We start from the raw sequence: 25,475 nt of genomic DNA on the forward strand, positions 1-25,475 counted from the left end.
TTAATGTATTTTAATTAACTTTCTCAACTTGATTTAGTATCTACCTAAACGCAAAAAGAGAAGTAAAAGATTCTTAAATCTTAATTTTTTAAAGTCTTGACGTCAAGGGGTTAAGTTTGTACACTTTGCTATTAACCTTGTTCTGATAAAAAACAGACTGAGTGAATTTCTTTTCACCAAACTAACCATTTTCTGCATGTTTTCATTTACTATTCCTACACACATGCTCAGTCTCAAACTCAACATGAAAAACTTGTTATTGTGCTCCACAGGGCGAAGCAGAGGAACAATCGAAGCAATAACAGAGATTCCGAAAATGTCACTTGGTTTGAGTTCCTGTCAAATGAGTAAGTTCCTTCCTTAATGTTTCTTCATTACAATTTAATAGGGTTGACAAGGAGTTTGAAACTGTATATTTTAGTGACACATTGCAAAAAATGGGTTGATTCATCTTTTTTTACCTTATATTGTGAGGTGAATGAGCAATTACTTATCCTATACCAGGAATGAAGAAGAGGATGATCGAAGTGAGAAGGTGGAAAAGGGCACCAAGGTGAAGAGGACTCTCAGCTCGTTAAGGAACAGGATGACCGGTTCCTTCAATAAAGATAAGGTCAGCAAAAGCTATAGTGCAACCTGTCTAACCTTCGGTCACGTTTGTTTCTCATTAACAGCCAGAGGTGGGTAGTAACGCGTTACATGTACTCCGTTACATTTAGTTGAGTAACTTTTTGGGAAAAAAGTACTTCTAAGAGTAGTTTTACAAAGCCATACTTTTTACTTTTACTTCAGTAGATTTGTGAAGAAAAAACGCTACTCTTCTTCTGCTACTTTGGGCTACACAACTTTACACATTCTTCCTCTTTATTCTACATATTAGATTATTATTATTTTTTTTGCCAGCGATGCCAAGAGTAGCTCTACCAATTTCACCAATAAGACGTCGCAACAAAATTCACATGACTCCAATAAACCAATCTGACGCAAGCTTGCCGTTCTATGATCACACCAGCCTGTTCAATTTTGTGGCGTCTTTAAAGCACCGTAAAAAATGAATTATTTTACACAGCGCACTGCCCTAAACATGAATCAATGCACGGATTTAAACCTCTCTCCCAGTTTTTATGTGGAACCGATTGATAGCGGAGGAAGTATTCACTATTCAAACTAGGAATTATTTTCTCAACTAAATGGCACTCATGCTTTTTGGACAAATAATGCTTCTTTTTTTTGGTCTTTTTTTTGTCTCTTGCCAGAATTCAATGATTTTTTTTTTTTTTTTGTACTTCTGTAATGGGTTATTGTACAGTATAGTTATAACAGCAGTTCATATACTGTAGATATGTTTGTGCTGAGAGAGAATAAACACCAGTGTTGAAAAAAAAAAAAAAGTTACTCATTACTTGAGTATTCTTTTCACTGGATTTTTTTTTACTTGTACTTAAGTGCATTTATTGGATGACTACTTCTACTTTTACTTGAGTAATATTATTTTGAAGTAACGCTACTCTTATTTGAGTACATTTTTTCTGACTACTCTACCCACCTCTGTGAACAGCTACAATGGTGATCAGTCAATTTGACCCTACAGTTCTGAGATCAAGAGTTCAATCCAGGACTCTGACTTTCCTGTATGTTGTTTGTATGTTCTCCCAGTGCCTGCATGGGTTTTCTCCAGGTACCCCAGTTTCTTTCCACATCCCAAAAACATGCATTGTAGGCTGATTGAACACTTCTAATTCTACCTAGGTATATGAGTGTGTGCATGATTGGTTGTTTTCCAGTGCCCTGCAATTGACTGGCAACCATTTCAGATCTTACCCTGTCTATTACCCATAGTTATCTAGACTAGGGTCCAGCACCCCCACGACCCTCATGATGATAAGCAGATGAATGAATATTTTATGTATTGATTGTAAATCATGACACAATGCTGAAAAAAAATTAAAACATAAAATTACTCATTTTGACCTACCGTACATAATATAATAACTAACCATGCATATCAGTCAACATTTGGCACAGATCATGGTTGAGAGAAGCTCAACCAGAAAACAAGTTCAAATGAACTATGACGCCCCCTGACTCACTTCCTAAACATATCATCAGCCCAGCGACATGATAAGCAACACCAGAAGAGCACCCATAGCCTTTATTGGCCAATTTGGGATCAACAGGCAACAATAAGTCCACAATTACTTAATCAGCCCCCTAGATACATACACATTCCTCAAAAGTACTTACCAAATCTGTTTTTGCTCTTGTTATATTACCTAACGCAGATTGTCATGTGTGGTGGTGCACATGTTAGTGCACTAATCTCATTACATAATAAACCCTCTTGCACATCCTGCCTGTGACACACTTCTAATAATGCTTACCAATCTTCATTGTGTGTCCCCCCCAGGGTAAGAACCGAGAGAAAGAGCAACAGAGGGGTAAGGAGAAGGAGCGGGAGGCCAAGGAGAGAGATTGCAGCTACAGCAACGGCCATCTTTTAGCACTCGGCACTTTTTCCAGCTGCGCCACCTGCTCGCTGTGTGGCAAGACACTGCAGAAAAAGCACAGCCTGCAGTGCATGAGTGAGTAACACGGCAGGCGCTTGTATCTCTTTCTTGCCTGTCTCCCTTCCACACACGTGAGCACAGGTGCTCTGCTCTCATGCAAACGTGTGGCTTTTTATAACCACGCTGCTGCTTGCACACCTGCTCACTGAAACCCTTGGGTGAATAAACAAGAAACACACTAAGGCCAGAGCATTGGTTACCACAACACATTTACGACAAGGGCAGGATTAGGATAAGTCATTTTTACATTTTTTTTTGTCAGAAATGTTTACATTTTGTCTTTGTCACCATTGTGCTACCGCAACATGTGACCAGAAAAGTGTCAACCCCCCACTCTTATTTTCATTCCAATCCTACTATCATTATTCATGTCACTTTTGTTAAAATTAGGTTTAATAATGACTTTTTGATAGCGAAATTACACCGGATTATATGATTTAAAATAACTATGATATTAGTATATGTGGCCCCCTCCGTGGAGGAGCTTGTGTGTCCAAATGATCCTAGGAGCTATGTTGTCTGGGGCTTTATGCCCCTGGCAGGGTCACCAATGGCAAACAGGTCCTAGGTGAGGGACCAGACAAAGCATGACTCCAAAGACCCCTTATGATGATAAACACAAATGGAATCAGTTTTCCTTTGACGGACACGGGTTACCGGGGGCCCCCGTCTGGAACCAGGCCTGGAGGTGGGGCTCGAAGGCAAGCGTCTGGTGGCCGGGCCTGTTCCCAAGGGGCCTGGCCGGGCACAGCACGAAAAGGAAACGTGGGTCCCCATTCCCATGGGCTCACCACCTTTGGGAGGGGCCAAAGGGGTCTGATGCGTAGGGAGTTGGGCGGCAGCCAAAGGCGGGGGCATTGGCGGTCCGACCTCCAGCTACAGAAGCTAACTTTTGGGACGTAGAATGTCACCTCTCTGGCAGGGAAGGAGCCCGAGCTGGTGTGTGGAGCAGAGAAGTTTCGACTAGATATAGTCGGACTCTCCTCCTCACATAGTTTGGGTTCTGGTACCAATCCTCTCGAGAGGGTTTGGACTCTTCCACTCTGGAGTTGCCCACGGTGAGAGGCGCCGAGACGAGAGGGTAGCCTCCCTCCGCCTTCGGGTGGGGGGACAGGTTCTGACTGTTGTTTGTGCTTACGCACCAAACAGCAGCTCAGAGTACCTACCCTTTTTTGGAGTCCTTGGAGGGTGTGCTGAAGTGCGCCCCCTCTGGGGACTCCCTCGTTCTGCTGGGGGACTTCAACGCTCATGCGGGTAATGACAGTGAGACCTGGAGGGGCGTGATTGGGAGGAACGGCCCCCCCGATCAGAACCCGAGCGGTGTTCTGTTGTTGGACTTCTGTGCTCGTCATGGATTGTCCATAACAAACACCATGTTCAAACATAAGGGTGTCTATATGTGCACTTGGCAACAGGACACCCTAGGCCGCAGCTCGATGATCGACTTTGTAATCGTGTCATCGGACTTGTGGCCGCATGTTTTGGACACTCGGGTGAAGAGGGGGCGGAGCTGTCAACTGATCACCACCTTGTGGTGTGTTGGCTCCGATGGCGGGGGAAGATGCTGGCCAGAGCTGGCAGGCCCAAACATATTGTGAGGGTCTGCTGGGAACGTCTGGCAGAATATAGCCTGTCGTAAAGAGTTTCAACACCCACCTCCGGCAGAACCTCTCCCTTGTCCCGGGGGAGGTGGGCGACATTGAGTCCAAGTGGGCCATGTTCCGCACCTCCATTGTTGAGGCGGCCGATCAGAGCTGTGGCCGTAAGGCAGGGGTGGGCAAACTATTCCACAAAGGGCCGCAGTGGGTGCGGGTTTTTGTTGCAACCCATTAAGAGGACACCTTTTCACCAATCTGCTGTTTTACAAGTGCAATCAGTCGATTGCAGTAAGGTGTTTCTCATTTCTGCTGAAACGGCATTGGTTAAACTATCTGTGCTTGGTCAGTTGGAACAAAGACCAGGACCCACTGCGGCCCTCGAGGACCGGTTTGCCCACCCCTGCCGTAAGGTGATTGGTGCCTGTCGAGGCGGCAATACCCGAACCCGCTAGCGGACACCAGCAGTAAGAGGTGCCGTCAAACTGAAGAAGGTGGCTTACTGGGCCTTTTTGGCCAGTGGGACTCCAGAGGCAGCTGACAGATACCGGCTGGCCAAGCGGACTGCAGCTTCGGCGGTCGCCGAGGCAAAAACTCGGACATGGGAGGAGTTTGGCAAGGCCATGGAAAACGACTTCCGGTCAGCTTCGAGGAAATTCTGGTCCACCACCCGGCGTCTGAGGAACGCAGTGCACCATTAACAGTGTGTATAGTGGAGATGGGGTACTGCTGACCTCTGTTCGGAACGCTGTGAGTCGGTGGGGAGAATACTTTGAAGACCTCCTCATTTCCACCGACACGCCTTTCTTTGAGGAAGCAGAGTCTTGAGGACTCCAAGCTGGGCTCTCCTATCCCTGGGGTCGAAGTCACTGAGGTGGTTGGAAAGCTCCTCGGTGGCAATGCCCCGGGGGTCGAAGAGATCCGGCCGGAGTACCTAAAAGCTCTGGATGTTGTGGGGCTGTTGTGGCTGACACGCCTCTACAACATCATGAGGACATCGGGGACAGTGCCTCTGGATTGGCAGACCGGGGTGGTGGTCCCCCTTTTTAAGAAGGCTCCCCGGTAAAGTCTATTCAGGAGTGCCGGAGAGGAGGGTCCGTCGGGAGCCACCACTATGTGGTGTGGTGTAATATTACACTACATCATACCCTGCAAATACCTTGCAATACACATCACATCACGATAAGGACCATATTTTAAAATGAATACAAATACAAGACTGAACATTCAAGAAGTTTATACTACTTACTGCAAAGTCCAGTGAGTGGATACAAGGTAAAACATTGTGTCATATTATTTGGCATTGATCTTGAAGCAGGTGATTACAGCTCATTCATCTCCTGTCATTCCCACTATGGGTTCACTTAATTCTCTGGAAAGAAAACTATATTACTGTTTCATGTCTTTCCTCCCATATTTGAGAAGTGTTTCCAAGAACATCATCTGCAATGCTGCATCTGCATTTTGTTTCACCATGTTGTGTTGCGCAAGGCTTCACTTTGTTTGGGCGGGTCGTCTCATCAATCAGCTCCTTCTTCTGACAGTTGTTTATGTCAAACCTACAGCACGCATTCACTTTGTGATTACAGATAGTTTGGTTCTTCTATTTCTCTGGTGCTTTGTGTGAGCTGAAGTAGGTCTGTGATGTGTGCATGCAGCCCCAAAGCCTGTAAAGGACATTTCAACACCACACACTTGATTGCTGCTCTCGTTCTATCTGGTGATAAGACCAGCAATATCGACTGAAAGAAGTGTGCAACTAATAGAGGGTGTCCATGTTTTGATGAGTGCTGTAGAACTATGACCTAAGTTTGTTTTCTTTCGTTGTTGCTAGCAACCTAGATCAACACAAATGGTCAGATTCTCTTTCATAGCAAATTCAGGTTCTGTTTGTTGCACTTCACAAGGTTTTGTGACTAATTTTCATAAATCAAAGACCATCAGACACTGGTTCAGTCCCATTCAGCCGCATCTCTTGGTGTTCAGCAAACCTCAGTTTTTTTCTTCGATTTTAACTTTATTAAAGAAGATTTCATTGGACTGCAGAACAAATAATGGTGTTGCTCGTGAGATTTTTTTTGTGTGTGTATTTTTTAGGGCTGTCAAATTTATCGGGTTAACGGGCGGTAATAAATTTTTTTAATTAATCACGTTAAAATGTTTGACGCAATTAATGCATGCACGGAACGACCTGTTCATGCGTTCCCTCAAACAGTATACAATGACGCCGTTTTAGCACATTGGGAGCGAATGGCAGAAAGACGCGAGTGGACACAGGCGTTCATTGACGCTCAGACCATCTTTTTCTTAACACGCTTAATTGAATACAACACAGAACATATTGCATATCATTTGCAGCTACCACTGACAGTTATGGTTGCACAACTTCCCAGCATGCATTTGGGCGGAGCTGGAGACAATCTTTTTCTTAACAAGCTTAATTGAACACAACGCACCATATTGTATACCATTTGCAGCCACTACTGACAATCATGGTTGCACAACTTCCCAGCATGCATTTGGGCGGAGCGGGAGACGATGTTTATCTCAGCAAAACATTCTCTGTACCACTTGCAGCCACCACTGACAGTCATGGTTACCCAACTTCCCATCATGCATTTGGGCAGAAAAGTTAAGTCGCTACAGTATCCTTTAGTGAAAGCACAATAAAAATTATATTCCTATCTCTCAAAAAAAATAATGTTCACAAAAAGAAAAGCGCTCAATGCAAAGAGAACTGGCATTCCCGATCAAAATAGCTATGCAAAATACACATCAGATTTTTACTCAGACTTTGCCTTGGCTAGAGATCTAATTAATTAAAAACTCGCCATTGACACCTTGTGATGTATTTTCAATCACTACTTTACTTATCTTTCCATTCCAACAATAATTTACAGAAAAATATTGCATATTTTAGAGATGGTTTGAATTGTGATTAATTAAGTTTAATTAATTTTTAAGCTGTGATTAACTCGATTAAACATTTTAATCGTTTGACAACCCTAGTATTTTTATGAAGGAAGAAAAGTCATTCTCATCTACTTCGGTCCTGTCCCTTAAATATAGTGAAATAATAATAATAATAACAATTATAAATTCTCCAGTCTGGAACTGCGGTGGGCGTATTGTACGATTGTTTTAATAGAGTGCTTATTCAACAAACATGTTCTGGTGTATGTCATACTCTGAAATCCACTGCTCAAGATACTGTATGATTTAGGCTTCCTCTTTTTGACACAAACCAGTATCTCTTGCATAAGATATACATTCCTTTTCTTCTTCAACGGTGGCTTCTGTATTTGAAGGGGCATGTGGTTTGGGTGTAAAATAAAATCTGGATTTTTTCCCCAAAATCATATATCCCATATTTTAAATTTTCCTCCCCTTCAAGACTAACAAATTTCCTTTCTACTAGTTTATGTTTTCAGTTCTAGGATTTTCTCTAGTATTTCACAGGAATTATAAAAATATTTTTGTGTTAAATCTGAAGAAAATGAATCCTTTCTATTGTAAAAAAAAAAAAAAAAATTGGGGGGCTTGAAAGCACATACTTCGGGTCAAGGTATAATGGCCATTGTCGTTTTCTACGGCATTGTTCACTGTGATTAACTTTGTAATTGTCTTCCACTATGCAGGCTCATTTTTGTCACATTTTTTGTTTGTGTGCCATGAGACTTTTAAGTAAAGTACACGTCTCACAAGACGTTTAGAGATGGATTGCACTGCCAAGGACCCCTTCTTGGGTTGAAACTCAGCTGCCTGTGCAACTGACCTCATTGGCCCCTCCCACAGGTGGCTAGTCCATGGGAAAGGGGAACCTACGTCACCTGTTGGGGCTCTGCCACAGTGCCCCACCTCCAGGTCTGGTTCCGAAGAGGGGCTCTTTGATTGCAATGGGCAATTAACAGTGGCGTCGTTAGGTGTATTTTAGGGGGCTTCAGACCCCCTAAAATATTCTCAAGCCACCCTAAATAATTGGTTGTTTTATTTACAAAAAAAAAAAAAAAAACACCATTACAAAAAATGCTGACATATTCATTTTGAAATTGCCAGAATATTAGTTTGGATCATATAACCTATCATTATTAACTTAAACATGATAAAAAAATCTGTCTGTTTTCCCTCACTTCATAGAACAAGGTAGAAAGCTCCATCAGTTCGTCGTCACTCCATTCCACTTGTTCATAGAGAGAACGCCTGCATGACTGAAAATCTACTCCGTGTTTTCCCTGTTTCCTTGCTCGCAATTGGTCCTGGGCCTGCGTCAGAGTGTAATGGAGTTTATAATAGTGTTTTTTTGTGTGTTTTGTTTTTTCCAGTAGCGAGTAATCCAATAAATTACTTTTACAATCTTTGCAACGCCATTACCATTACTGAGGATGTGAAGGGGCTCGTTTCTACAATTTGGTTGAATGAAAGGCGAGTTGTCTGATTTTGAAAGCTGTCTGTAATCTAAATAGAGCAGAGCGGGATGAGGGAAGGGGGTGGTGATACCGTTGCATATGCGACAATGATGATGATGATAGTTGGCTCAGAGTGTTAGCATAGCACTAGCGTTCTCGTTAGCATTAGCATTTAGCCTGGCGTGCGTCATGGTAAATTCTCGGGCAACTTTTTTTGTCTTTCATTCTTTCTTTTCTCTTTCTTTTTTTTTGACGAACAGTTTGTGGTGTCCAGGTGATTACAATTATTATTATTTTTTTAAAGTGCTGTTTTCCTGCTGAGTGTGCATTATCATCCTCAACTTAGCATTGCCTCGTAGACGCTACAATACAATAATATACTGTATACATACAGTATATATTTATTATTGTTATTACTACCAAAATAAAATCACTTGCCCGAAATTGAAATATATATCTATGGGTGTGACGGTACACAGGTCATGGTTCAATACGTACCTTGGTAGGGGGTCACGGTTCGGTGCGGGTTCAGTACAACAGGAAAAACAGAAAGGTTTAATTTCTCACAGTATTTGAAAGTTACACCTCCTGAGGGGCTAAGCCCCCCCCCCCCCCCCCCAGTTCTTAAAACCTAGTGACGCCCCTGGCAATTAATCTTTTTTTTTTTTTTTTTTTTTTTCAAATTGCTATGGGCAATTAAAAAAAAGAAAGACAATATATAAATAATTTAAATTAATTACCTGAAGGATCCATTTAAAAATATATTTATATATTTAAATAATAATAAATAAAAAAGAAAAAATATAAATAAAATTATGAGTAATAAAAAAATACAAATAATTCTAAATAAAATACAATTAATTTGAAAAAATGCAAACATCTAAATTATATTAACAAAAACTGTTGAAAAAGAAGAAAGAAAAGCAAATTCAAATAAGTGGGATATTTTGCTCTGGAAGTTATATTTGTTTTTGTTTTGTGACCTCAGATAGCTTTACTCTTTGGCCACAAGTGACGGCAATAGACCTGGATGTAATAAGTTTAAATGGACTGGACGTCTATTGCTATCAATAGGTGTTTTCAATTCATTCATTATTTTCTCCTTTACTAACTACCGGAACACATACTGGGTGATCTGAGCTGACAGTGAATGAGTTAAGATAATGACAACTTTTGAATAAGTGTCAACTATAATGACTGCAGGGTTAAAAAATATTGCCAAGAAAGTAACCCAACAAATCAATTAATCACTAATCCCTAGTGTTATATTTAATTGCATTTTTTATTGGATTGGATTTTGTGCGCTTGGTAGAAACCAAAGTAGTTAAGTGTAGTGTCCCTTTAATTGGAGCCAAGTAGCGGTGAGGGATTGAGCCTGTGGAATGCGCCTGTTTGTATGCCACAGATTGTTCCAACTGGAGAGAGCGGCTAACTAAAGTGGAGCAAAACAAAAACAAAACAAAAAAAACAAGGAAGGGGGATACTTAATGCCAACCACTTCAATGATGTGGCTATCCAACCGACCCGCTACTCCTGTTTCAGACGCAACTCACGGAACCGTACAGTCTCGGTGTTATTAACGGTAAGAAGCGGTTCGCGTAGCGGGATCAGGTGGATCATTCCCCTTGTTTCCTTCAATGGACTTTTATTACAGGCATCTCTAGTTGAAAGCTCATCACTTAGCGTAGTGCTAAAACTGGCGACAAATTGCTGTCTTTGTGTTCTTATCGTGTTGGATTAAAGGGACGATTCAACTTTTTTACTTATACTCCATGCAAATCACAGTTTTGTCGTTTTCTTGACTGGTTTGGGAAGCTAACGACTAGCCGCTTGCTGCTAGCGATTTAGCTTGACCCCGATCAGCTTCAAATTGTAAAGCAAATGGGTTTCACTTGAAATAGCGCTCGAGTTCTATAGTCTTACAATCACACGTTCATAGGAATGGTCTTGGTTTTGCAAATGTTGCACTAAACATCCTTTTGTTATCACTTTCTGGCCGCTGTCGCCTGTTTTGTTAGCCGCGGAGACTTCAGGCTCAACAGGTGATTGTTAATGTTAGCTCACAGTTTGTTGGAATAAATCTTAAAGCGGAATTTTTGTTTGAAACTTTGAGCAGTTTTTTATTTTTGTACTATTTTTATTGCACCAAAAGACATAAATCAATCAAATCTACCAATATGATAGAAAGATAAATTTGCCCAGAGTGTTGTTTTACGTCAATTTTAATGTACGGTGGATGTGAAGAGCTTGTTATGTCCGTCACCATCATTATACGACGCTAGCATTGATAGATGACAAAATACTCAATATTTTACTAATCTTCGGACAAATTTGGTGAATTTGATCGTTACCCGCACCTGTTCGGTTAGGATACAGTGTTTGGGAATCACTAAACTAAAGGATAAATCTCTACTCCCTCTGATTTGAAAAAGTCTCCATGCTCCCGTGGTCCAATTTTTGTCAATCTAAGTGATTGGCTGAGACACTAAAAAATGCAGGATCAGAAATGTCATTTGGGATTACAGGACCACATAATCCTTGACACGTTGAACGTGTTTTCTGGTGTCAGAATTCTTATCATTCCTCAATTGAAGCAGGTGATGCCCTTTTGCTCCTCCAGTGCCCCACTGGAATTATATGGGGGACCATTATTGGCTGTCTGTACTGACCAGTCTTGCTGAGTGGGTCACATGGTTCTGATTGTGCTTGGCAGGTCCATCAGACCAGAACAGAGCAGTCCGCAGCCATTACACCTTGTTTAGCACAGAATTTATTGCATGCATCGCTGCTCTGCCTCTTATAACCTGTTTCCTTGTGGGGTTTATCACTCTTACTGAGTGCTTTTTAGTAGATTTTTATTTGACTTTGTTGTTTGCTGTTGACCTAAGTGTGGCAATGACCTGATTTGTCAGCTATAGGGATTTAGTTACGTTACTCCATTCGTCTGTTTTCCATAGGAAATATAGACCCTGCTCACCTACGTCACAAAATGACGTGTCGCTGTATCCGGCCGCCATATTGTCCGTCATTTTTAAGCCCTATTCTCAATGGTTTCAATTAGTTGTGGAACTTGTAGAGCAATTCATGGAAGCCCCGGTGTTATCTGACGCTGTAAACTCATTGGATGCGTTGCATTAAAGGCGTTATGTGGAAAAGCTTCAGTTTATCCATTCGCCAGATCCATATTTGATGCCTAAATTGATGTTTTTCGACCCGCTGTCTTCGCCGTCTCTGCCTGACATCTGCTACCCTGATATTTACAACTATCTTGTCCACACAAAATCAGCCTATTCTCACGAAAGTTTGAAAAACTTTAAGAGCTTGGAGGCTTATAAATACTTCGTTGCTGGTTGGGTGAAACAGGTCCTCGTCCACGAAAATTCGGCAGGAATCTATCTTGTGCTCGGGAAGGTGAGTTACAAAATTTTCAATTCAAAATCTTTTGTTCTTGCTAACATCCACTGTCAAGTCTAATGTATTTCATGTCATTTGTCAATGGAGCTAGGGGCTTTTAATGTTTATATGGTTTAGTGATAGCACTCTCACTACATACATATATAATATGTAATAAATATGAAGTGCGATAGCACTACTCCAGATTGTCCCTAGTTGAATGAATTTTTTGGCTTTTGACCTCAATAGTGAAATTGTAAATTAATTGTATGACAACTGTCTTATTATCCCCTTATAACTATATATTTTCAGGTAGTTCATTCACAACGTCTGAGTGTATGTTGTCGGCGATTAGCCTAGCAATGATCTTAATTGTGGTTATCAGCCCAAAACCCTCTAAATATATATTAAATGCATCTTACCAGATATAGAATGACTACTACATTATCTGTGGTAATCGTTTGGAGCCCAGTTTTCTCGTCGAACTGCAGCAGTCCATCTCGCTCTCCTCTCCGGGTCTCTCGGAATACGGTAGAACTTCAAGTCTCTCCGTCTATCTTCTCTATTATTGCAACCGACCGCCACACACGCCTTCACCATTTTGATTATTAATGTTAACGAGCAGAAAAACACGCCATAATAGGAGGAATTTACGTAGCGGTAATGCGTCAACACACGAGTTGACGGACAATATGGCGCGGGGGCGTGGTTGTGACGTCATGTGAGTAGGGTCTATTGGAGGGGGAAAAATCTGTTCTGTTGTTGTTGATGAAGAGTTAAGATCCTTCCTAACATCACAATGTTAATATTAAGATATTATGCAGTCAGCATTGCAAGAATTTTTATTTTGAATTTAAAGTAATTACACTTGCATTTGTAAGCACACTGTAAACCTTAGACAAAGTAAATACCTACTAAAATGAATTTTCATGCTTGTTTCATGGATCCAAGAATGTGAACAGGAAAGTTTGCGATATGAACATCATATGAATGTAAGGATTTGTAAACAGTTTAAAATTGAAATAAACTATTGTAGGATTCTCACATACTTATGTTGCAAGTAAATCTAGTGATACACTGGCTTTCTCTAGTGGTATGTGAAAGATGTAAATAATTTTCAAAATGACATGCAGTGCAAACCTATTCCAATGAAGCTTGTAGCTCATGTGTGTTATAAAGCCTGCTTAAATTGGTTTGTGTCAGTTTACTGTATACACTAACTGTACAGTATAATGATTCTACTTTTTGTAGAGAAATGTCCTTTTACTCACTCCTCCTTATTTGGATAATGTCAGAGAGGTTTGCAGGCAGCTCTTGTTCCAGTGTTGATGTTGTGTGAGATTTGACCAAATGACACAATCAAAACGGCTGTTGTTGTGACCCATTTTTTCTGTGGGCATTGCTTCAATACTTGTTCTTTGGAACTTTTTTTGTGGTGCATATGTTTTTCTGTGTCAAGAAACCCAAAAATACAAACCTGACAAACTATAAAACCAGTAGACATCTATTGATGATAAGCATTTCTCACCCTTGAAGTTAATGTGTGAAGTACTGTATATCAATCTAGGGGATTCTTGACGCACTCCCTAAAGCCTACTAACTAGTTTTGCATTTGAACGTTGCTAATGGCAGAGAATTGTGTTTCACCTACAGTACATGTTTACATTTAAATGGACTGTAAAGACTGTTACATTATCTTAAATTACCTAAAAATTGGGGTTCTCAGAACTGTTAAAAAAATTAATCAATCTCATATTTCGTAGCCTCCGCAGTCCATTCTTATGCAGACTCTAGGCTAATTCTGCTTCATAATGGTAGTAACACTCTTAACATCCCACATCAAATTATCAATACGGCGATGAAGTGAAGTTTTGTACCATGTTAAAATTCTTTCCAATACGATCATAACTTATTTACATGCTGGATATTTAAGACAAATCTGGGTGCAAGGAAAATAGCTTTAAAGAGGAATTTCTGGGAATTTGTAGATGATTTTGCAAAACCAGTAAATGGACGTCAACGATTATTTAAAAAAAAAAAAGGGGGAAATGGGTGAAAGGTGACATTGTTTTTTTTTTTTTTTTTATCCTGATTTTTGTGCTGAAATTATTGTTTCAGGTAATTCTCAAACCTTCCATTTTTTATGTATTTTTCCCCGATTTATATCAGATCTGTGCAAAATTTTTTCAGACATTAAAAACATTTACTTAAAATATTTTTAAGTTAACTGTAGTTATTGGAGTTACCTGGTAATGACTTTTTAACTGATATGCAGATATTGTTCAACTCCAAAAATCCGATACCGATATATGCGGTCGTGTACTCAACATATTATGGCTAATTGTATTGTGATCCCCCACTGGATGCGTTAATAATGATAATGCTTGCATAACAAATCCTAATCATCTTAGTTTGGAGACATATAATAATCAATAAGTATAACTGCTGTACTAAGCTGTGACCAGCCCTTGTCCAAAGGCAGAAGGCTTCTACATGCGTATTGGCCCAAAACCGATAATGAAAAGCCGATATGAATATTATCCGCTATTATTTTAAAATGTATTTATCGGCCGATATTATTAACCTACCCAATAATAACTCCAGTTACAATTAATCTGTTTTCATAAGGGACAAAAAGAGTAGCGAAACGGTTCAAGTACGAATACCAACGAAAGTCTGTCATTTTGAGGCTAGTAGACTTATAAGTGCTAGATTGAACTCTGTTGTCAGCAGGGTTCGGTTCAAATCAAATATTGAACTCGTTTGCTACATTTATTTCATGAGAGTCAAAAGATGTCGCCTGACAAAGCGAGTGAAATACAAATCTCTCAAGTGTCTTTGTCATCGTGCTGTTTCCTTGGAATAACCTACCCTTTTTTTTTATCTGGAGTGCTGCTGAGCCCACTGTTGCCAGTAAAGATAAGACAATGAAACACATTCTCTCCCTCCCAAACTGTCATACTATATGTGTATGACGGAAGGGTTTCTCACACGTAACATAAAAAAAGATTTTTGGATGGCGCTCGATCAATTTGCTCAAACCTAAAAAATGTAATGTCAATGTACTGGTCAGTTACGTGATGTCTGTCTTTCTTACGTTCTAATGTGACTGACTTAATTTTCAAGGTTTTTTTTCTTGGCCAGGTCTACTTCATGCATTGGGCATCTGTCAGACTGCATTTGCCAGACTTTGAGGTGGTCTGACTACTGATAAGAGCTGTAATATCAGCAAGCAGAAAAACACCCTGTCCTTGCTTATCTTTGGCTAATCTTTTACCTCTACCAAGCAGAATTCTTGTCATTGCAGTTCGCGAATCATCGCCTCAGTTTCCTGAACAGATTTAGCTTGCGTTTGGACTCTTCAAAGATGACGCTGAAATGAACGTCTCGATAATTTGTGTAGAACTGCTTACCTGTCAAGAATTTCTTCTCCCCCCTGACCCTCCTTTTTTTTGCCCTGGCCTTTGCCATTATTGCCTCTGACTGAGTGGGTCTGACCTTTGTTGAAGGTAAGGCTGCTCTGGTTGGCTGAAAACCTTCTTGCGTGAACTGAGTTTATACACCTTTGCTTACACAAGATTAAAAAAATTACCACGAGTTCGGGCTGCTTTGATTCTGTTGAATCTCTTACAAAACGGTTGTGATCCTCCAATTCAGGTAAAAAGAAAATCTTCTCTTATTAGTGTTTATTAGTCTTCACTAAAAGTGAAGACTTCTCTTCCTAGGATCCAAATTGATCTCATCTGAATTGGTCTGTTCAATATCTGAATTTCATTTTAAGCAATATACAATGATCCCTCGTTTATCATAGTTAATGGGGACCAGAACCCGCCGCAATAAGTGAAAAACCGCGAAGTAACCCCCGCCACACTTTTATTTTTTATTTTTATTTTTTGTTCAATGTATTTATTCAGATTGAGCATTGGAAAGAGATACATAAAAGCAATGTTAAAAATGTTTTTCCCAAAATATAAATACAAAAAAATATATATACATATATATTTTAATGAATGGTTTTTAAGCACTTCAAATGTAATAATCATGTTTCAAACATGTTACTGTCCCACCAAATTATGTTTAAAAAGGAATAAAGTAGAAAAATGCTTGTCTTTATTAAATGCTTCATTGATTCCACTCATATCCGCCCAAGTTGATCACTTGCACACAGTGAGTTGCTACAGCAACTGTTCAACAAGTTAAATGATGATTGACGCATGCGGCGCTTTAAAGTCACCGTCTCTGGCACGATCAAACCTTAACCGTCAATCATCGAAACTTTAATAAGCAACTCCAGTGCACTGCCTGACCAAGAAAAGCAGCAGGAGCGAGAGACTACATGATGGGCTTGGGACAGCTCTATAAAATACTTCATTTATTTATTTGTTTTTTAGTTGAGAAAAAAATTGCGATGGACTGAAGGCGCGAAGTTTGAAGCGCGAAGTAGCGAGGGATCACCGTAGTCTAAATTCTTTGGGTCATATTAGTCTTGTTGTTTTTGGTGAATTACATTAATTTATATTTTTGCCTGTCGTAAAGCATGTCTATTCAGCAATATTGGACCAATTTTAAAAACAAGGGTGATTACTCACTGCTGAGGTTTATTCAGAAGCCACTTTCTGTTGACTTTTCATTTAACTTAGCTAGAATTTCTTCATCCTAGAGGAGTTGACCGGACTGGCTGAATGTGTGTGTGTGTGTGTGTGTGTGGGGGGGGGGGATTTGATTTGAAGCTAAAATTGTAAATGAAAATAGTCCTATAGACAAATGCTATCACTATTTGTGTGCTTGATTCTATAGTGCCATCATTGTGACATACTAAAGAGAAATGAATTACGGTACTTACTGTACAGTTACAGTAACCTTTTTAATGAACTCTTTGTGGAAGTTGCTAGTTTTACATTGTGTCTTTGACAGGAATGTTTTACACAGCAATATGTCCACATTTAAACAAAGTGTCGTCTCAGCGTCGTGCTTCTATTCTCTATTGTATGTGCCCTGAACGATGAATAATGAGCACATCTATCATTGACAGTGTTTATTATCATTTTTCCTGCCGCCAGTGGGGCTGTGTCATGTTTTCGGCTTTGCTTTATTTCTTCGACTGGTCTACCAAGTCACGTATTTCTATGTAATACGTTATGTCAGTCTTCATAATAATTAAATGTAGAAATTCTGAATGACATTAATTAGATTGCAGCTGCTCACTTGTTGAGTTTGTGCTTTTAGAATGTTTGTTGTTAGTGACCCATTTCATTCTATTAAGGGACTTCCTGTCTTGATCCAATTTGTGACTGGTGGCAAGATGTGTCCCGCCACTTAGAAGTTATCTTGACAGGGCTTCAGTTACCCATGACTCTAATGAGCACACGTGCCATAAACATGCTTACTAGTTCAGGCTTTTCAATGCATCACCATTTACAATGGACCCACCTTTCTACAGAGAAGCTTCTCTGGCTTTGGCATTTATGCCTTTTTACTGCGCTTGCAATTCTGGTTTGCATTGTAAATCATGAGAAAAGGTTTTACCTGGCTGACTTGGTGTCACACATGGTCGTTGAAGTAGGGGGAAGTAGATCTACCTATACAGGGCCCAACAGTCGAAATTCTTGATTTATTTATCATGATCATCATTTAATTTTTAATTTTTAATTTTTTTTTTTTTACCTGTCCTGTTCAGCTGTTTGACACAGAGAATGGAAGTCTAAGTGCCTGGTTAGTCTGAACAGTTTTAATGTTTCACATTGAGAGTCTGACATACTCCCATTGTGATCATTCAAAATACCTTTTTATTATGACAAAGCAGTGAACAGGAAGGGATTATGGGGGAACAGAAGAAAAGAAACACAAGAGAAGAGAGAAAAGAAACACATACACAAACAACAACAATAAATACATTGAACATCTAGACTAATTGCTAATATGCTGGTGCCATCGTCAGCGAGATGTATTTCCGGTTTACACCATGTGGTGGCCTATTGGCCAGTGAAAGAGGGGGACCGGGGTGGGAGTGTCTATAAGCTAAGTGACTGAAAGGGGAAGAGTGTACACAAATCAGTTCTGTGATCTAGAACCCAGTGATCGTGTGAATCTCTTACAAATGTAAGCCCTTTGGCGACCAACCCTACACCGCCCCATCGCCAATCCCGGCACCAGGACCCCCAACCCGAGCATGCGGGCACCGGGCACGCGACAGCCACGCAGACGGGCGGAGAAGCCGCGCGGGTGCCAACACATGGCCACGGACCCCGGGGGGGGGGGGGGGGGGGAGCCCAGCAGCCCAGCAGCCCAGCAGCCCAGCAGCCCAGCAAAGGAGCCATACACCCCCCCCCCCCTTCCCCGGGATCCAGGGTGGTCCCCCGGGCCACCCGCGCACCCATCAACCGGCCTTTAGGGATGATCATCATTTCAAATGGAACTTCACATTAAAAACTAAGAAACTAAGTTCATTGGACTTACAGAAGATTTGCAATATGCATATAAAAAAATTACACAGGTGCAAAAATATGGGTAAGCTTGTCAGTTTATTTTAGTACTTGCAGTATTGTAGCTAGGCTGTGTCATTGCAGGATTTACGCACTTTGAGGCATATTGGCGCAAAATTATATGTATAAGAGGGGTGCCCAAACTCTTTCATAATGTTGTAACCCCCCCTTCCTTTGTTTTTTTATTTATTTATTTTTTTTAAATTCACGCTTCCTATATACTGGTTAGATGCTCACTGACATTGGGAGTTTACAGACCCCGGAATTTGGTGCTATGCCCTTTGTCACATAATGCATACTGTTGTAAGAAGTGAATTTGTTTGACCTGACTTTTATTTTTTCCCCTTTTCTCAGATTGTGCTGTAAATGTTCACAGGAGCTGCAAGTCTTTGCTTGGTGAGTGCACCAGCACCAAGAACAAGGTAAACAGTCCACTAGAACATTAAAAATTATGTTGTTGGTTGATTGGAGTTGCCCCACATGTCCAAATATTTATTTATTGATTATGATTATTACTTGCAAAATGTATTATTTGACCCTGCTTACATTTATTAAGTTGAATTCGGCAGTGCAGAGTAGGACTCTTTTGATTAAAAAGTTGAAATATTGTCACACTTAAATTCTTCAATTGTCATTGCAACAGCAATATTTTGTGCCACCTATTTTTGTTAAAAAAAAAAAGAAAAAAACCACACACTCAAATTAATTATTTTTTTGTTGTTATCTGTTACCGTGTTTGTAGAAATGGCCTCGAGTTTTGGTAATGTTCTCTTTCTCTTCCTACACAGAGAGATTCTTTATCAAGGACAGGCCCCTCTGGATCCCCTAATCTTGGTAACTATATTTCAAATCATTTTTTTTACTCATTATGAAGTTTGGCAAGACATGAGTGATATTTCTGCATCATCAAGTACTGTAATTTTGTGAGTATAATATGCCCTTGTGTATAGACAACCCCTGCCGCCATATAAACCCTTCAAAAGCATTTTCTTTCTCTGTACCCGTGCGTTTTATGCGCTTCCCAAATTTGCGAGTTTCCTTATGTAAAAATTGAAGTGTATTAGCATCTGCATAGTATTTTTTTTTTTCTGTCAGATAACTCAGATTTTCATACCGAGTTCTACTATTTCCAAGCCCACAAATGCATCACTCTGTTCTCGCCATTAGGAACAGTGCTTATAAGCAGACATGTTTAAAAAGCCATAAAACCAAAATATATTTTTGATCATAGGTATTTTCAGAGCTTGAGGTAGACATGAATAGATGTGTCAATTGTCAAACCAACATTTTAGTGTCGACTGATCATCGTTTTTAGACAATAAGCCAAATTAAGCTGTTTGCCTTTTAAGGGAAAGACCACACAATGTGACCTAAATGACCTTTATGTGCAAGACAGTTGCTCAAAGTATTTACAGTCAGTATGTAAACCACAAATTTTTGCACTTCTAATTATGTGTAAAATAATGATTGAACATAAGAAATGACTCTGCTTACAAGCACAGCCATTTTGTGATCCGTTATATTCTTGCACATTGATAGATTAGAGCACAGTTGTATGTGATAATGCGTATTCCCATTTGATCGGCTAAAATAGTAGCAGCATTGCTAAAATGTCTGCCTCAATCCTGGGCCACTTTCTGGAAATACTTGCTTTTATTTATTATTTTTTCCACTACCACAAATTAGAAAAATATCTTTTTTTTTTACCTCCAGTTAATTAGATAAGATTCCTAATTAGATAAGATTCCTTCCACGAGAAGGCCATAAAGGTACCATCTTTCCCTTCAAGGCATTTTAGACTGTCCCTTCAAAAGTGACAAACAACCCCTTACCCCTAATTACCAAAAATTGCAGATTATTTTTGAGAAATTACAGTGATCTTTCTTTGCCCATTTTGGCAAAGAAAACTCCCTTCTACAAATGAGAAACCTGTAACTGAACCAAGGCTAAGTGTTGGTTGGCTGTGTGCCAGTAATAGGTATAATGACAGAAGGCAAAACTAGGAATTCAAGAATCTTACCGATTGCCAGATATGCATTGATTGGTCCATCTAGTACATACTTATATCTCTGTCTTGTTTGCTGGTCATCTTTTCCTTCACATCCCTGTGCTTCTTCCACCCTTCACACCAATGTCTTATTTTCTTTTTGCGCCTAGCATTAAAAGACCGCCACCGAGAGCAGGAACAGTCAGGCATAGCCTCATCCCAGACCCTTAATGGCCTCGCAACTTTTCCTGGCCCTCCCGGCATGACCACTATTCCTCGGAGACCAAGTAACCAGCTTATTGCAACGCATAACATCACCCCATCTTCTGGAGCTCCTACTTTTTATCTTGGGCACAGCCTACACCACAGCAGCTCAGGGTCAGTACCTAACCCAATGATTCTTAACCTTATTAAAGGTATCTAACCCCACAAGTTTCACTTGTGGATTCACCGAACCCTTATTTTTTTAAATTCAAAACTGATATATATCTAAGCTAGCAAGCTAGTAATTTAACAAGTTCCCGTTCAAAATTCTTCTCATTTTGACAGCATGATTTATAAACAGGTCAAAATTTGAGACCATGCTGCAGGACTCACACTTAAAAGAAATTGATTAGGATTGTAAATTTGAGCAAATCAGTCCAAAACCTGGTCTAAAAAGCCACTTTGCCTAGATTTAATCAGCATGCGAAAATAGGGCTCTGAGTTTCTTTATCTTCACCGAACCCCTTAGACTTACTCACCGAACCCCTGGGGTTCGATCGAACCCAGGTTAAGAACCACTCACCTAAGCCTAATGTGACTTATTTGTTTGATTACCTCTCATATGGATGGCTGAAACTTTAACTTGATATTAACTATTTCCTTTACTGATCTTTGCATGATTAAATGACTGACGTGTTTAAAATGTTTTTTTTTTCCCATGAGGTGAATAAGGGAAAGAAGTTGGATTAAAGTCGGCAGATAAAAGGATGAAATGAGAATATGAATTGAAGCACTTTATCAAGTGGGAGAAAAAAAACATTTTTTCATCTTTAAGATGTATAGTATTGTGTTTCTCTTTATGCTTTCTTTTTACATATTTAACCTGGGATTTTATTTTACCCCAGATCTCTCCCTGGGGAGATGGATGAACCTGACACGCTCCGCTTTAAACGCTGCAATGAAGACACAATTTCTCTTGTTCCCTCCAACACTGAGTCTGTCATAGTGGAAGGTAATTTGGTTAAAGCGTACCTCCGGTGGTCAGCTGGACGGGAAAAAAGAAAACATGGTTCCCAGACCAATACTGTTTGATAAATATCTTGTGTTGTAATATCTCTGTGTTTTCTTGTATTTGCCAAAATTTTCCCCCCGGTTCATTTTCATCCACGCCACCATGTTATGAATAGATGTGACGTGAAGTTGCTGATTGGGTTTCCTTTGCACCCGCCAGTTCCTATTGATTGATAGGCCGGATCGTTATTATTGTCATATTTTCCGCAATCAAAAGAATCTTAGGTTATGAATTAACAGGTTTAGACATGCAAAAGTAGTGCTTCTTCTTGTTTATTTTGCCTGTTATTGAGACATCCATGCACTTTACATACTTCCACGATAGCTCCAATTCCTGTGGACGGACCACATCATGACTCCTTGCTGATCAGCCACCCCCTGCTGACCAAGACGAAGCAATTGTGGCTGAGCAGATAAAAATGAACTAGGGGCATAATTTAGACAAATCCTAGACTACACAGAAATTTAACAAATTTATCAAAATGTTCCATATTGCTTTGGGAGCCATTTTTTTAGATGAGTGCTGAAAATTTAATTGCTGATATTTCATTTACTTTATGATCCCTTGCCCCAAAGCACACAGTTTTATTTGTTTTTAATTCCTAGGGTGTGCTTTCAAATCTCCAAAGGACTGTATTAAAAATTCAAATGATGACCTCACTTTTGCATTATTTTTTAGAGAAATATTTGTAAAAAGAGGCCACTATTCATTCCCTGCTTTTGGACTTTACAGTTCATTTGTTATAACATTATTTAGAATGCCTTGTCTGATACTTAAAAAATTGCATATGCATATGCAGTGTTCAATTCTTTTGTATGGAATTATAATTCACTTTAGAAATGCATGCAAATTAGTATCACCGTAGATAGCCGTATGTTCACTTCTACACAGAGGAATTTTGTATGCTCCTCTTCTCAGATGCTCATTATGCAGCGTTGCGAGCCGATCTGGAGTGTGATGCTCAGGATCTGGAAGCAGAGTCCTGGAGTTTGGCAGTTGACCAGCAGTTTGTTAAGAGACTCTCTAAAGAGGCCACGAAGAGACAGGATGTCATATATGGTTAGTGCATTTATATGGATGCTCTTTGTTTAAAGTTGCCTTTTAAACAAAACAAAATGTATTACTATTAGATCATTACAATAACAATGTTAGGCTTCTGGATTTACTCTAGACTTATAACTCCATTTAGACAGGAACTAATTTTGTAAATAGATATTTCTCTTTTAGTGTTTATCCCTTTTGTTTGGCTAACAATACGTGTATGTAAGATTTATATTGGCACATGTCAAAAGACTGACAGCATTTAAAACAAACAATGAACGAACTTGTCTTTGCATGATAGTAATATGCCACTTTATGTACAACAGAGCTGATGCAGACGGAAATGCACCACGTAAGGACACTGAAGATAATGCTTCATGTTTACATCAGAGCGTTGAAAGACAACCTTCAGATGGATTCCAGTAGACTGGAATGTTTATTCCCGCGCTTGGAAAACCTCCTGGAGCTCCATGTGCATTTCTTGTCCCGTCTTAAAGAACGCAGACAAGAAAACACGCTCACGGACGGCAACTACACAGTGGACAGAATAGCAGACATACTAATAGCACAGGTGAGAGAAGAGCATAAAGCGAGCAAGGTAAGGCATTTTTTTTTTCAAAAAGGATTTTTATCCCCTTTTTTTCTTCAATCGGTGCAGTTTTCAGGTGATTTAGGTGATAAAATTAAAGACAGCTACGGCGATTTCTGCAGTCATCACACAGAGGCTGTGAGCTACTACAAAGAACAGATGCAAACAAACAAAAGATTCCACAGCATCATACGAGTGAGACATCTAAGCATGTCTGTCATCTTTATAAGAAATTGTCTTTTTGTGCTTTGTAGTTTGAGTATTGCCTTTTGTCTTCTCAGAAAATCAACAACCTGTCCATTGTACGACGGTTAGGAGTTCCTGAGTGCATTTTGTTGGTAACACAGCGCATTACCAAGTACCCAGCACTTGTAGAGCGCATCCTGAACAGCACTGAAGGTCTGGCCGTTTTCATTTGTGTTTACAAACTGTGTTCAAAATCTGTCCAGTGGTATTCATCTGAACCCTCGTCTCTCTCTAAGCGAGTACTGAAGAACACATCGAGCTGAACCGTGCACTTGGCTTGATTAAAGACACGATTGTTCAAGTGGATTCACTGGTTAATCTGCACGAAAAGACATGCCGGCTTCGTGACATCCACAACAAGATGGAGCCAAAGGCACTGGGCAAAATCAAAGATGGTCGCGTGTTTCGCCGGGAAGACTTGGCGCAGGGTCGACGACGCCTTCTACACGAAGGCACTGTCAACTGGAAAGCTGCCTCTGGCAGACTTAAAGGTAGGAGGGGTGGCACAATAAAAGAAAAGAAAAATGATTTATAGAGTAAATAATATTGTGGTTGTGGTTCTTACAGATATTCTTGCAGTTCTCCTTTCTGACGTGTTACTGCTGTTACAAGAGAAGGATCAGAGATATGTATTTGCAGCAGTGGTGAGTAATTAATCTACTACATACAGATCCATGTTAATTTAACGCTTAAGGTTAATTTTTTACCTTAGATTCCAGTAAGAATAATGCATATTAGGCCTGCAGCTATCGATTATTTTAGTAGTCGATTAATCGATGAACTAGTTAGTTTGAATAATCGAGTAATCGGATAAGGAACATAAAAAAATAAAATACCTGACCTGAGCCTCAAACGGTATAAAAAAATGAATAAATGAGGATATACTGTATGTACAACAAAAGAACAATTGGCTAACTTAAATAGCAAAAGTCTGCAAGCTTAAATGCTATAAAATGCCAATGTTTTTTTTTTTTTTTTTTTTTTTTTTTTTTTACAATGCTCTTAACAAATAGTTCAAACACATGTTTCCACAAAAAAAATGGCTAAATATACCTTTAAACTAAATTACGAATGTATTTAAAAAAAAAAAAAAAAAAAAAAAAATACATTAGCCCAAACAAAAACTTAGCTTATGTTGGTCAGGGAGCAGTTGCATTCAGCCATGTGAAATGAGGCAGACTAGAGGGCAGTGTATCCACCCAAATCAATAAAGCTAAATGCAAACACTTTCAAAACAAACCATTACAACACCACTTTATTTAAACGAATACTCGAGGCAGCAAAATTTAATTCGAATATTTTTTGGGTAATCGAATAATCGAGTTAATCGATTAATCGTTGCAGCACTAATGCATATATGAAGTAAATATGAAAACCTATAAATGTTTAGGTGGTTTTAGTTAAAGCAGACACTGTTTTTACATCTGTGTAATTTTGACAAAGATCAGATCACATTTGATGGTGATTTTATGCAGAAATGTGAGAAACTCCAAAAGGTTCAGATACTTTTTCATACCACTGTTTATATGGTCTATATCCTTCTATCATGTTAATGTTACACACCAATGTTGGATCTAGCCAAACCAATTCATTCATTCTTTTCAATTCAGTTCTTTCATATTAATTCCTTCTATTCCTTCCAGGATAACAAGCCGTCAGTCATCTCTCTTCAGAAGTTGATTGTAAGGGAGGTGGCCCATGCCGAAAGAGCCATGTTCCTCATCTGCGCTTCTTCCAATGAGCCTGAAATGTACGAGATCCACACCACTTCTAAGGAGGAAAGAAATACCTGGATGACACAGATACGGCAAGCAGTTGAAAGGTAGCTGCGATGCAGAACGCTGTTGATTAAGAACATTCTTGGAAGACTAACTAATTTCTTCTGTCCTTTTG

General features: G+C 39.6%; 1 protein-coding gene across 4 annotated transcripts in view; it reads left to right on the forward strand.

The window, feature by feature from the left end:
- Positions 1-25,475, forward strand: part of arhgef18b (rho/rac guanine nucleotide exchange factor (GEF) 18b) — an 87,932-nt gene that overhangs the window by 34,291 nt on the left and 28,166 nt on the right. For all 4 annotated transcript variants that reach the window (XM_057841075.1, XM_057841076.1, XM_057841078.1 and 1 more), the window contains 14 exons: positions 273-347; positions 505-613; positions 2,408-2,582; positions 18,798-18,865; positions 19,232-19,277; positions 20,601-20,808; positions 21,540-21,646; positions 22,625-22,765; positions 23,074-23,318; positions 23,406-23,531; positions 23,618-23,735; positions 23,819-24,073; positions 24,150-24,226; positions 25,226-25,404. In XM_057841075.1, the coding sequence (XP_057697058.1) occupies positions 273-347; positions 505-613; positions 2,408-2,582; positions 18,798-18,865; positions 19,232-19,277; positions 20,601-20,808; positions 21,540-21,646; positions 22,625-22,765; positions 23,074-23,318; positions 23,406-23,531; positions 23,618-23,735; positions 23,819-24,073; positions 24,150-24,226; positions 25,226-25,404 (1,929 nt within the window). The remainder of the gene's footprint in view (positions 1-272; positions 348-504; positions 614-2,407; positions 2,583-18,797; positions 18,866-19,231; positions 19,278-20,600; positions 20,809-21,539; positions 21,647-22,624; positions 22,766-23,073; positions 23,319-23,405; positions 23,532-23,617; positions 23,736-23,818; positions 24,074-24,149; positions 24,227-25,225; positions 25,405-25,475) is intronic.

The sequence above is a fragment of the Corythoichthys intestinalis genome, chromosome 7, assembly GCF_030265065.1.
Source record: "Corythoichthys intestinalis isolate RoL2023-P3 chromosome 7, ASM3026506v1, whole genome shotgun sequence".
NCBI classification, from domain to species: Eukaryota; Metazoa; Chordata; class Actinopteri; order Syngnathiformes; family Syngnathidae; genus Corythoichthys; species Corythoichthys intestinalis.